Below are 13,438 nucleotides of genomic sequence, written 5' to 3' on the forward strand. Positions count from 1 at the left end.
TAAACTCACTGTTTCATTTATTTCTCTTGTTATGGGCTTTGATTTACCTGTGTGTTTAAGTGTTTGACCTCTAGCCAGAAAGGTGTTTTACAAACTTAGGGTTCATTGTCTTCTTCAAACTGTCCTTCTCCAATATGCGACGTCTTTAGCCAGCCATGGAGATTCAGCATGTCGTTTCGGAGGAATCGTTTCGAGGAGACTATGTGTCATGGTGAGATTTCGTCGTTTCGTTTTCACTTAATGAATCATCAGAGATGGTTCGATTTGTCTGGATTCAATGTTGTTACTAATCTTCTTAACTCCCTCAATGCCCATCAAGCACGACGCTCTCATTCAATGATATTTATCCCTGTCAGAGCCGGTGTTTCTCCACTTATAAATAGGTAAGACTTTATCCTTTAAACATTGTCTCCTAAAAACTTATTTGCAGTATGATGGTTAATTCATGTGTTCTTCGTGATTTGAAAGCTGGCCACTTTTCTTCCACCCTCGAAGTGAGGCTACTGATTTTTTGGGAAGCTAGGAACATCGGAGTTGATGGGAGTCGATATGCTTCTCCTAGATGCCAAGGTTTTCCGATCTTAGATCTCAAAATTAATTTTTAAAAATGTTTTCCGTGGGTTTCTGCTCTTGAATCTCAAGTATATTGTTTTTTTTTTCAATTTTGGGTCTTGTCATTCATAAATTTTCAATTGTTTAATCTAGATTTCTCAGGTTTTCCGATCTTAGATATCATGTTCATTTTCTTAAACTTTTCTGGTACTCTTCCATTCAGATATCTATCTCGAACAACAGCACGTCCGCGGTTTGCTCAGGTGTGAAGCTAGAGAACATAAGGAAGAGCTCCAAAGGCGTCATTATGCTCAAGTACGTTACCTGGAAGTAAAAAGAGGAGAGAAAGCAGGGTTAGTAAGGGGTTAACGGAGCGGGGAAGATGACCCAGCTCATGATCATCAAGAACCCTATTCAGGTTACATTATCAAGGCCAACCCAATATAAAAGTCACTTTCTTGAGCCAAGAGTTCGAGGTTTCCATGAGCAGGACTGTGAAGGAAGAGTTCATGGGTGCTTTCAAGGAAGAGATAAGATAACCAAGAAGCTGGAGAAAATTCAGAAGGCTATTGAAGGGTCTGTTGATGGTTTGGATCTTATGGGGAGGTTCTTAGACGAGTTTGATATGTTGCAGAGAAGATCTCAAGCTGTGAACTTAGACATGGTCTATGTTAAAGTTAGCAAGCTGATACCGGGGTTAGAGTTTGTACCAGAGGATGATGATGGGCTTGTGGCTTCATTTAGCGGTGGATGGCAAATGATAATGTCACTCAGAAATATTCAGCTTTGGGTAGGAACAGAATAAACACACATTGAATGGTCTGCATTTAGAAGCAAACCGTTTGAATCTTGATACTATTGAATGGCTTGAAGGCTATTTGCAAAAGAAAGAGGTTCCTATGGTTATAATCTCACACGACAGAGCCTTCCTTGATCAGTTGTGTACCAAAATTGTGGAAGCCGAGATGGCTGTTCGAAGAACATTTTAGGGTAACTACTGTCAGTATATGATCTCAAAGGTAGAGTGATTGAAACTCAGAATACAGCTTGGGGAAAACAGCAGAAAGAGACTGAATCAACTAAGGACTTAATCGCTAGGCTTGGCGTGGGTGAAAACTTTGGCCGTGTTCAACTGTCGAAAAGATTAGGTGGTTGAAATGCTTCAATGATTTCCTAAGCACAACTGATATGTCAATTTTTTTGTTCTGATTTTCGTTGGAATCATATTTTTTTTGTTTGTGAGCTGTCTCGAAAATTTATGGATACATTTTTAAAGCTGCGTTTGGTGGTGCTCGATTCCTGGTCGGTTTGCGGGTTGTAAGCTTCCGTCTTTTTTTTTGTTTCAGTAGAAACGTCTTCTTCATAAACATGTTTGTTTGGTTTCTTTCTTCAGCTGGTGTGATGACAAGCCCCTTCTCAAGCGGGCTTGAAGAAATTAAAGAGTTAAATAAATAACCAAGGGTTAAATATTTATCTTCTTCTTTCTAATCTGACCTTTTTCCGTAACAACTCTAATCTTTTCTTTATAATTCTTCTTCTCATGTTTCAGGATTACATAATTTACATTGAGGATATGCAATTCTCTCCAATCAACGCACTATCTTATCAAACACTGATTCATTTGACCAAGATTTTCATTAAAAATAATTATATTTTAAATATCTTTTAAAAGTATTATTTTCTATTTTATAAAATTACTGTAATGCAAACCTATTTTCATTAAATATATATATCAGAAAAATCATATCTAATTTTTAATAATGTGATGTAATTATTTTTACATATATATATATATATATATATATCAATGTGAGATTCAATGAATTTATTACATCAAAATAACAAGTTTCTATTTGTATACAATTTGTTGGAACTTTGTTTTCATACATTGTAAAAATCTTAATTTAATGTTCTGATTTTTTTGATTTAGAGTAGAAAAATTTTCTAGGATAGACCTAAAATTTTTTTTTGTCACAAATATAGATTTTAAAAATAAAAATGACCAAAACAGAATTAAATGTTTTATCAAAAGAAGTGAATATACACTTATACCCTAGGGTTAATTAATCTAGATATTAGGGTTTAAAGTTAAGGGGTGGGATTTAGGGTTTAGGATTTAGGGTTTAAGGTTTAGGATTTAGGGTTTAGAGTTGAAGAGTAGGGTTTTGGGGATAGGATTTCAAATTTTTTTTAAAAAAAATTAAAATTTTCAAAATAAAAAATGCTATTTTGTTTATTTTAGTTTTTGAGGTCTAATTAATTTATTATTATTATTTTAAACAGCTTACCATATAATTTTTTGCTTTTAAAAATAAATAATTTCTTTACAAAGTCTACATGAGTCTGTGAATGTTTGCTGTCATGAAAATAAAAATAAATAAATAAATAATTTCTAAAAGAATTCAATTATACTATCAACCTTTTTCATTGAAACTGACTACTTTTTTAAATTGTATATTTAACTGTTTTGCATTCATTGGACTCATTTTTAGAAAATATATACATATATATATAGTGAATGATTATAAGAAATATTATTAGATTTAGGTTAATTCCTCTGTAATATATGATTTATTGTATCCACTATTAATAAAAATATGTTTAAAAATGTTTATATAATCATTTCTATAATATGATATTTAATTGTTTGAATAAACAAATTATGTTAATTCATTTATATTTAAGATTTTTAATTATTTGTTTTGGTAAAATATATTATAGATTAGGTCATTCTAAAATTAGTTTTCTTTAAAAAAATTTAATTAAATAAATAAAAAATTAAATACCAACGACTAATCAAATTAAGACAATTAATTCTAATCTGGTAATATATGTTGGATGATCGTGTTTAATTTCCTAGTCGATGAGAAAACTATGGAATGAACGGTGCAATGGGTCCCATGGGTGAAATAAACATGGAAACGATATGATTATCAGCAGTAAATTATTGGTTGAAAGAGAACACATGGGCTGTCTTGTTTGAGGAGAACACCCGTTAATCATTGGTCAAGAATGTTCAGATAGGGTACAGGTCTGAAACCACCGAGTATAGGTTTTTCAACTCCGCAGAAGCAAGATCCAACGGTGGGGTGGGTCGGGTCCCATTATCAATCAACTGTTGTCTGAGAAGTTGCCACGTGTCGCTCATCCTGATCTGTTTCAGTACTATTGCCCCAACCGAATCATAATCTCGCCCTCGCTTGCTCGCTTGGTGTAATCTCTCCTCTGTCTAAAGTCTGAACCTGGCCAAGAACCTAGCCTCTCTTGTTCTATATTATATCTCTTCTATTTTCTGTTTCAACTTTCATTTCTCACTTACATTATAATTTATTTTCTAGAGAGAGAAAACCTAAAGAGTTAGGAGATAGAAATAGAATATTGTCCTCTTTTTTTCCCTCTCTTAGCTCTGTTTTGTAACTTGTGAGGCAGCTCTGTTTTGTAACTTGTGAGGCAGAAAACAAATATAGCTACGATCTTCATCATTCAAAGGCTTCTAAATTTGGTAACTACTTTTGAAGTCTTGGGTTTAAGAGTATACATATATGGAATTAATTACTTTTCTTTTTTTTGCCTTATTAAATAATTTCCTCTTTGATTGCTGGAGAGAGCGTATGTCTCTGTTTAATTATTTTCTCAGTCTTTTCTAATGATTATACTGTTGGGATTTGGAATAATTTGGAAGTTTTATGATTGCTTTCAACGTCCTTTTACGCTTCTAGTGTAAAAGCTCCTGTTAATCATTATCTTAAATCCTTAATTAATTAGTTTTTCACTCTCTCCTAAGAAAATAAGAGTATGATTAACTCAGGTTCTAATTTTGAGTTTTTTAACTCATGATTTAACATTTTTTTTTATTTTTTTTATTTTTTTACACTTTTCGGCTAATAGCCGGCTCTTGGAACATCATTAACCCTAAAATTGCTTAAGTGAGGTGCTTAAAAAACTTTTAAATTTTTTTTTTGTCTGAAAAAAAAAAGAAAAATTAAAAAAAATAATCAGTCGCGGACCGCCGCGTGCCAGTACGGCCCGCGAACAGTGCAAGCAACATCAGCTTGTGACGTCTAATTAAGCACTGCTTCTTCTTCTCCTATTTCTTTCTTTTTAATTAAAAAATTGCTAAGCACCCCTTAAGCAACAAGGGTTAATGGTGTTCTTATATCTCTTATTTAAGAGACGGTTCTTAGTTTTTCTTAGTTAAAAGCTAAGAAACAGTTCTTAGACGAAGCTAAAAATCCCACCCTAAGAACCCGGATTAATCATGATCTAATGTACTCTTATTTGGATATCTCCTGTACAGTATGACATGGAAGATAATTTCCACATGTCCACTAGTAAAAGATCAATCAGGTATGCATAATCCCAGTCATATTATTCTTTAATTATTAATTTAAAATTTAATTACAATTACTAACTTGTGTGTTCATGTGTTTATTTATGTTCTGGATAGACCAGAAGATGAACTAGTGGAGCTACTTTGAGAGATGGCCAAGTGGTTTTACAAAGCCAAGTACGAAGAGAATCATCAGTCCAAGTCCAAAACTCCAAACATGATCTAGCCCTACGAAAACCCAACACTACTTTTCTTGACTACCAAGAAACAGTACCCACACACTATAACACTCTTCAAGAAGATCAAAAAACCGTGTCCTGGATCCAATACCCTCCTGAAGACGTAGTTGACCCCTTTGAATCCGAGTTCTCCTCCCAATTCTTCGTTTCTTTCGACCACCTTGATGGTCCACCTAAAGACATTTCTAAACTAAGAAAGATTGAAGTTTGTAAAGCTTTATTGATGCAAAATATGAATAGCTCAAAGGAGCTTTATTATGCAAATGAAAGTAAAGAAACTAGAAGAGATTGAGTTTGTCACCAAGAACAAAGAGATTTACGAAATGATATTGATATTCCAAAAGTTGAGGTTTTCATTACATAGCATGACTATTTATATTGGAACTCATGTGGCAAACCCTAGTTACATGGGCTAATGGACTTCTCACAAGATATAAAATGGGCTTTCAATTGGATCTTCTAATACCACCTTATCCCGAGAAGCCACAAACGATAGAAGATACTATTAAACATGAGGCTCAAGCTATGGCTCCTCCTAAGTTTAGGTCCTCGGTTGTAACCGTTGGAACAAGCCATTGTGGGAGCAACCAGTCTACAAATGATCATCAGGTGACACATCCTCAGTTTCCTATGAGTGATAGAAGCAAGAACGTCGAACAAAGACTTGACACTTCGTCTGGTGGCTCGTCCGGTTGCAGCAAAGAAAATGAGAGTGGAAGAAGCGTAACCATTAGCCGTAAAAGAAAACATGTAATGGACACTGATCAAGAATCTGTGTCTCAATCTGATGTTCGTCTTATGTCAACCGATGATCAAATTATGGGTAACAACAAATCCAGCCAACGGTCAGGATCTACCAGAAGAAGTCGTGCAGCTGAAGTTCATAATCTCTCAGAAAGGGTACGTTCTTGTCCATTACATATTAATTATTATGTGTTACGTGAACTTGCTAGTTAAAGTTATAAAAATTTTGCTATTTTTCTGATAATGGTTTATTACAGAAGAGGAGAGATCGGATCAATGAGAGAATGAAAGCTCTTCAAGAACTTATACCTCATTGCAATAGAGTAAGTTCCATTTAAGACAAAACAAGATTAAAAAAACTGGAGTGAGTTTAGTTGGGAAATTTGGGATTCTATTTCTGTCTATGTATTTGATTAGTTATATGTATTTAATCTTGTAGACTGATAAAGCGTCGATTTTGGATGAAGCCATAGACTACTTGAAATCACTTCAAATGCAACTCCAAGTGATGTGCATGGGAAGGGGAATGGCAGCAGCAGCAGCGACTCCGATGATGTTTCCAGGTGTACAATCATCTCAGTACATTAATCAAATGGCTATGCAGAGTCAGATGCAACAGCCACAATTTCCGGTTATGAACCGGTCTGTTGCACAGAGTCATCCCTGTTTAGCATGTCAAAACCCGGTTATGCAGCTGCAGATGTAAGCACAGAACCATATCTTATCTGAGCAGCTTTCGAGGTACAGGGGTGGCTTTCCACCGATGCCCGCGACTACTCAGGTTAGTGAACACGTCATCGTTTTGATTTTATTTTTTTTAAATAAAATTGATTGATATTTGACATGTCATGTTTACATTAAATGTAGGTGCAACAACAACCTATGGAAGAAACTCAAATCATTAAAAAATGATACTGGCTCCTAAGATTGTATCATTTAGTTACTTGCCTGATGTTAGAAACTACTGAAACAGCTCTTTTGTTTTTGTTTTTTCAGATTTTGTTGTGTGGTTCTGTGAGTGACCAGGCCGTTTGCTTGTGTTAGCTGATTCCTCTGTGGCCTCGACTATCTCCATACTCGCTGTTCTACTCTTTCTGTTCCTCCGCTCCTACAGAAACAAAACACATCTTTACTGATATAGTGATATGGGTTGCTCAAGATTTGGACCATTGCTAGTTAAAACTTAAACAGTAATAAAGTTTTAAATAAACCCAGTGAATCTAAGTATTATGCATACCTCGCCAAAAGGGTTGTCATCCGATTCATGCACCAAATTAACAAACACATTCATTACTCTTGGATACAAATGACAAAGCAGACGTGATTAGGCTACCTCATTAGCTGGACGTTCATAGTCAACTGGATCTCTTCCAGTTATAGCTTCCAGAAGCAGGACACCAAAGCTATAGATGTCACACTCATCTCATTTAAAAGACTTGTATTAGCATATTCGGGTGTTACATACCTGATACACATACGCACATGACCTTATCACAAGGATATCAAACAGATACCAAAACGATACCATCATCACTAAAGCAGATACAGATCTTTAACTTACCCAAATGTGCCCATGACCAGGGGCGAAGCTAGACTTCTTTTTGACTGGGTGCAAAATAGTTTATAAAAAGGTAACCCATGACTATCATCATCAATCTTGATATTGCTTGCTTTTATGTCTGTAGACTACTTTTGGTTCTATAGCTTCATGTAAATAAGTAAGCCTGTTGAATTGTGGTGCAGGCCATGTTATTATCCACTTCAAGAGCTAAAGCTAGAACTTCAAGCAAAAGTATACATCTTAACCACTTACGCTTGTGCAATGCCTCCCAGGTGAGAGTGTTGTGTTTCCCCATGTCTCCATGTAACCATTGTTCTAAGTTACCACTGTTCATATACTCATAAACAAGAATCATGCATACATCGCCTAATCAACCATGCATACTCACCCTTTCACACGTATTTTTTTTTTAATTCATGAACGGAGCACCTTTTCAGATTCTTCTTTTTTCATATTTGAACAACACACCTTTTTAATTAATTGATACAGTGAAGTGTTTGGTTATCTTTAATTCTTCTGACACACCAGCATCATTTAAAGCTAACGAGTACTCTCTATTCACTGTTTGGTTATCTTTAATTCTTCTGACACACCAGCATCATTTAAAGCTAACGAGTACTCTCTATTTTCTGAAAGTAGATTTTCTAAATTTATTTTTTTGTTCCAAAATGATAGATTTTCTAAAATTTTAAAGTACTTTTATTAGTTAATGTTGAAAAATGATATACTTTTAAGAAACATTAATTGAAAATATTTAATTTGGTTGAATACTATTGGTTGATATTTATTGGAAAATGTATAGTAAAATAAATAATAAAATTAATTGTTTTTTTAATATGCGTGAATACTCTAGAAAATCCTTGTTTCGGGAACAGAGGGAGTGTATTTTTAGAAGAAAAAAAACATATTCGTAGACGAAAAGATAACCTTTTTAAAAACTGATGCAATTTTTATGATGAAAATATGAAAAGTCATCTTTAGACATTTTGTCAAACTCTTAAAAATCAGTGCAACTTCTTAATAAAAAGACACATCTTTAAACATTTGTTTAGATAGTGATATATGGTGTCTTTGGCATCTTGTATATATGTTTTCTAATTGGTTTTCAAGTTTTTATCGAGTCTTCCTAGTCCTTTTCGAGTCATTACAGGTCTGGAGTTTCATTGGATGAGAGATGTACCAGCCGGAACAAAAGAGGCAGAAAACAGTGCAATTTGGTGATTTTCACGCAGAACAGTCGAGCGGAGCAACCCGAAGTGTCTGTTCCAGCGGCAGAGATTTTTAAGGAAGTTTCCAAATATTTCGGGATTTTACCTAGGACTTACCCCTTTTCCTCCTTGGCCATTAGAGACCTGCATATATATCTTTTCTTATTTTTTTACTATCATTCGACGCTAGTTTTTACACAAGAAACCATTGGAGACTTTTGTATTTGAAGATTTGCTACTTTGAAAGGGAGAAGGCTTCATCTCTCTCATCTTGAGAAGATTCCTGAATTCTATTTTATTTATTTATTGATTCAGCATGTTTTCTTCATATATTGTCTCTGTGATTTCTCTGTTCATGGATGAGTAGTCGCTTGTTAGGTTTAGGGTGTTAGGGATCATGGATCAATGAGCTAGACACAAATAGGATTGGTATTCCTTTGATATCTCTGTCTATTGCTAATCTTAATGCTTGTGTTAAACTTGCCATTTATCATCTGATCATAGGTTTAATCTAATCATCAAAAGTGTTTTAGATTGCTAGAAAAAGTATAGATAAGCGATTTGTCCTTAGCCAACGAAAGCCGATGTTAAGGCAAATCGTGAACCAATTGAATCCAAACTTAATGCTTGTCATCATTCTCTAATCCAAACGACAGTTTAGGCGTTAGGATTGCTCGATAAATTGGTAGACACCGCGACAGTGGATTTATCTATTCTTGTTGTTCAAGTTCTAGATTGGCTCTTATTGCCTTCATGAATAGTTGTGTGGCTTATGGTCCTAAGTATCCCAATAAATCACCCTGAACTTAGCTCTATTAATCATCTGAAAACCTTTAATTAATCTTGTTACTTGCGTGTCACGAAACCCTCAAATCTTAAAACACCCATATTGTTTTAGCTTGATATTGATCCCATAGAAATAAAGTGTAATCGTTGGTCTCTGTGAATTCGATGCTAAAGTGCTACATCGACATACCATTCGATTGTGGTAGTGTGCGTATACACGTAATACCAATTTGGCGCCGTTGCCGGGTACCATCTTTTTACCTTTATTTTTCGGTTATTTATTTAGTCTAATACCTCTAACTTGCTCTATCCTTTTTGTTGCAGCTAATTTTTTAGGTGCATGACCAGTAGACATACTCGGATAAACGCACAAGGAGAGTTACATTTAACGACCATGAGCTAGCAAGGTTAGAAAGAACAAACTGTCAACAATCAGGGCCGAACAACGCCATAATGGGCGACTATGGCAATCAAGAGCAACTCACTGCTCAGTTGCAACATATGCAACAACAGATGATTCAAATGCAGCAGACCATCCAAGCTCAACAGGATGCTGCTGAACAGGCTGCTCTCGCGCGGCATGAACAACAGGCGCAGACTGCTTCGATTGGGGAGATAAACCTTCTGCGTAACATCCCTACTGCACGCTCTGCCATTGTTCCTCCCTCTGCCTCAGACAGGACTTCGAGATCAAGCTTTCTTTGATCGGTCTAGTACAGAGAAAGGTGTTCTCTGGTCTCTCTACAGAAATTCCAATGGAGCATATTGAGAGCTTCGAAAAAGTCTGCAGTTTCACTCGCGCGAATGGTGCTCCACCAGACTACATCAGGTGCTTGTTATTCTCATTCTCTTTTGATGGAAAAGTTGCACGGTGGTTGAACTCTCTCCATACCGGCTCTCTCACTTCATTGGAACAGGTCCGATCAGCGTTCCTCAGCCATTTTTACTCTAAGGCGAAAACAGCTGCATTGAGGAATAAGATCACCTCCTTCAGACAGCTCACTAATGAGCCTTTCTGCGACGCGTGGGAGCGCTTCAATGACTATAGTAGAAAATGTCCTCACCATGGATTTGATGATGACTACCTCTTGGGAATTTTCTATGATGGAGTTGACTGAAAATGTCAGAGTGCTATGAACTCTCCCAGCAACGGAGACTTCATGACTCAGACCACTGATGGAGCGTTTGAGCTGATTGAGAACATGTCTGCCACCTCATCCAATAAGAACGAGGAGAGTGATTGCTCCAAGAAAGGGAACAGTTCTGACACCCAGAAGATAGATGAGCTGACTGCCAAGGTTGATCAGCTACTGAAAAACAACCAAAGGCACGTCTTCAACATGGAGCAAGCTACGACCGGGCAGATTCAGAACTTGAACCAGTGACAACCGCAGAGCAATCGGTAAGTTGTTCCAGCTACCGGGAACAGTCAACCAGATGAGCTGAAGGATCCGGGCATGATGATGCAACAACTATTGCAGGGTATGCAGATTCATGGCAAGGCATTAAATCAGGTTTCTATAGACATCAACACTAGAATGGACAACATGTTCACTGAACTGAATACAAAGTATGATACTGTGAGCAACCACATAAAGAGGATTGATGTTCAACTTGCTCAAACAACTGAGAGTGTTAAGAGTCAGCAAGGTACCCTTCCTGGAAAGAATGTGATGAATCCTAGGGTTGAGCACTGTAATGCAGCAGAGCTGAGATGTGAGAAATATGAGGGAAAGGAACCGGAGCAACTGTCTGTTGAGACTGTTCCAGATGCAGAAGAGAGAACATATCACTCTGCTAGCTCTGAAGTGACTGCTCCCGACGAACTTGTTGAGACTCCACCAATTTGAGTCTATGTTCATAAGGTTCCATATCCAATTCCACCTAGACATTTGATGGATCCTATTAGTGCAGAGCAGCTAGCTGGGTTTAGGAAGATGGTGAGAAGGCTTCCTCAAAATATCTCATTTGAACATGCTTGGGAGATTCGGCCATTGCATATGTTCTTAAAAAATTGCAGAGAATCTCAGGAGGATATCAAGGCACTCTTTACTGAAGCACTGACACCATCACTGAAGGTACTGCCTAAGGTTGATGACCCTGGAAAGTTTGTTTTTCCTTGTTCTGTTGCTGAAGTGGAATTCAAGGAAGCTCTTTGTGATTCTGGGTATAGTGTGAACCTTGTCTCAAAAGCGATTGTAGACGAGTTGGGCATTGTTGATGTTGAGCCTTCTCTGGTGACTATGGCTTTTGCAAACTCTTCCATGGCAGTCCCTTATAGCACAATTCGCAACCTTCCTGTCCAAGTTGGGAACTGTATTCTCCATACCGAATTTCAGGTTGTTGGGATGAGCAAGGATCATGAGATGCCTTTAATCTTTGGAAGGTCATTTATGCCTACAGTAGGAGCAGTCGTCGACATGCCTAATAAGAAAGTTTCCTTCTCCAACATCAACAAGAAGGTTTTCTACAAGGTTGTCCCAACCAGATCACAAATCCACTACGCCTCTTGCATCTCAGTGGTTAGTGGAGAACAGCTGGATATTGTTCCTAAGAAAGAGCTTGGTAAAAAGGGTGAGATCAAAGAAGTCCTGGATGGAGATCCTCACACTGATACCAAGAAACGCAGTGGGAATGCAAGGGTGAAAGAAAAAGTCCAGAAGAAAAGGGTCAAGGGTGATCTTACAATGAATTTGATACCTCGCTTGTGTGATAAAAAATCTATTTAGTATGAGGTAAAGTGCAAAGGTACCTCCAAACATTTCTCTAAAGTTAAAGTTATTCTCACACATGAGCTGAAAGAGAAAGGAGAAGCTGCTGTGAAGGGGTTGCTGAGCAGAGTTCTGAAGTTGAACAAGTCTGATTGTGGAGCTTGTTTTGGAATAAGCCATCATGATCAACCTGACTGATCCTTGTCACCAAGTCAAGCTAATGACTTAAACCAAGCTCTTGGTGGGAGGCAACCCACTGGTAAGTGTAAATATATGTTGGTTTTGTTTTTGTTTACTTATTTTTTGCTTTAGTTTATTGAGTCTCAGGTCAAAAAGCAAAAAAATCCGAGATACTTCAAAAATTTTAGGTGGCAGCAACGGAACAACCTGCCCCCTGAAAAGTGGGGTTGTTCCAGGCGACCATCTGACGATAGAACACCCATAATTTTCAAGGAGCGCCCGCTCCACTCAGGTAAGTATCTTAACAAAAAAAAATGTTTATTCTTGTTTTCACCTTCTTTCTGATTTATTTTCACACCAGGGACGGTGTGAAGTAAGTCTGGGGGAGGGTTTTCGTCGTTTACTAACTCGTTTCTTTATTTTGTTTTTCTTTTGAGTCAGTTTGAGTCAGTTTTTATGATCGAGTCAGTCAAAAATTTGTGGGAATTAGGACCTTATTATGTGTTGATCACTGACCACCTCGTGCATTAGTTATCTTATTCAGTGACCTTAGCAGTGGCGAAAGACACACATGTGGACCTGGAACACCCTGACATTATCTCATTTGGTTCTCCAGAAGATTTCAGCTTGTCGAGGTTACACTAGAAAGACGTAGCTTCATTTAACTTGAACATAATCTTGACTGCAATTCTCCTTATTATGAGCATTAGATCAAGGAAACGAGAATACACTCAGGACTTCTTATTCTTTATATCCATCTTGTTGATCCTGAGTGACTAGCTCATCTTTAGCTAGTTCCCACCCTGCACCTTAGCCTTTATTCTACCTTCATGCATTTGTTTTTCAGTGTCATATGTGCAGATATGTGCAAAAAGGTCGGAGAGGAAAGGATCAACGCAGCCTCTTACTCGTTACTGCTGCAGAAATTCAGTCAGAAATGAGAACAAACAGATTAAGGGAGCAACCGCTCCATAACCAATGAACTGCGCAAGAGCAAGGGTGGAGAACCAGAATGGTTGCGAAATCAGAACCACCAGTGGCACTCAGAACCATCATGTATTACCTCCTTCTTCGTCACACCTCCATATCAGTCTTCAAAAAAAAAAAAAAAAAAAAAAAAAAAAGGG

General features: G+C 36.9%; 1 protein-coding gene and 2 long non-coding RNA genes across 3 annotated transcripts; all 3 read left to right on the forward strand.

Moving 5' to 3' along the window:
* On the forward strand, nt 1-1,370 carry LOC106339884. The gene is made up of 4 exons (XR_001269248.1): nt 1-211; nt 320-383; nt 469-570; nt 776-1,370. It is a non-coding gene; the product is annotated as an uncharacterized LOC106339884 (long non-coding RNA).
* A 1,982-nt stretch (nt 1,371-3,352) lies between these two features.
* LOC106339941 lies at nt 3,353-5,579 on the forward strand. The gene is made up of 3 exons (XR_001269257.1): nt 3,353-4,054; nt 4,850-4,899; nt 5,000-5,579. It is a non-coding gene; the product is annotated as an uncharacterized LOC106339941 (long non-coding RNA).
* A 24-nt stretch (nt 5,580-5,603) lies between these two features.
* On the forward strand, nt 5,604-6,972 carry LOC106339940 (transcription factor PIF5-like). The gene is made up of 4 exons (XM_013778806.1): nt 5,604-6,021; nt 6,123-6,188; nt 6,305-6,646; nt 6,733-6,972. Exons 1-3 carry the CDS (start codon nt 5,647-5,649, stop codon nt 6,569-6,571), a joined length of 708 nt encoding a protein of 235 aa, XP_013634260.1. The 5' UTR covers nt 5,604-5,646; the 3' UTR covers nt 6,572-6,646; nt 6,733-6,972.
* The last annotated feature ends 6,466 nt before the right edge of the window (nt 6,973-13,438 follow it).

Source organism: Brassica oleracea, chromosome C4 (genome assembly GCF_000695525.1).
Source record: "Brassica oleracea var. oleracea cultivar TO1000 chromosome C4, BOL, whole genome shotgun sequence".
NCBI classification, from domain to species: Eukaryota; Viridiplantae; Streptophyta; class Magnoliopsida; order Brassicales; family Brassicaceae; genus Brassica; species Brassica oleracea.

Coding starts and splice junctions, on each gene's coding strand:
- LOC106339940 (XM_013778806.1), top strand. CDS start 5,647: ATGGCTCCTCCTAAGTTTAGGTCCTCGGTTGTAACCGTTGGAACAAGC. Junction 6,022..6,122: donor TTCATAATCTCTCAGAAAGG/GTACGTTCTTGT, acceptor GGTTTATTACAG/AAGAGGAGAGATCGGATCAA. Junction 6,189..6,304: donor TTATACCTCATTGCAATAGA/GTAAGTTCCATT, acceptor TTAATCTTGTAG/ACTGATAAAGCGTCGATTTT.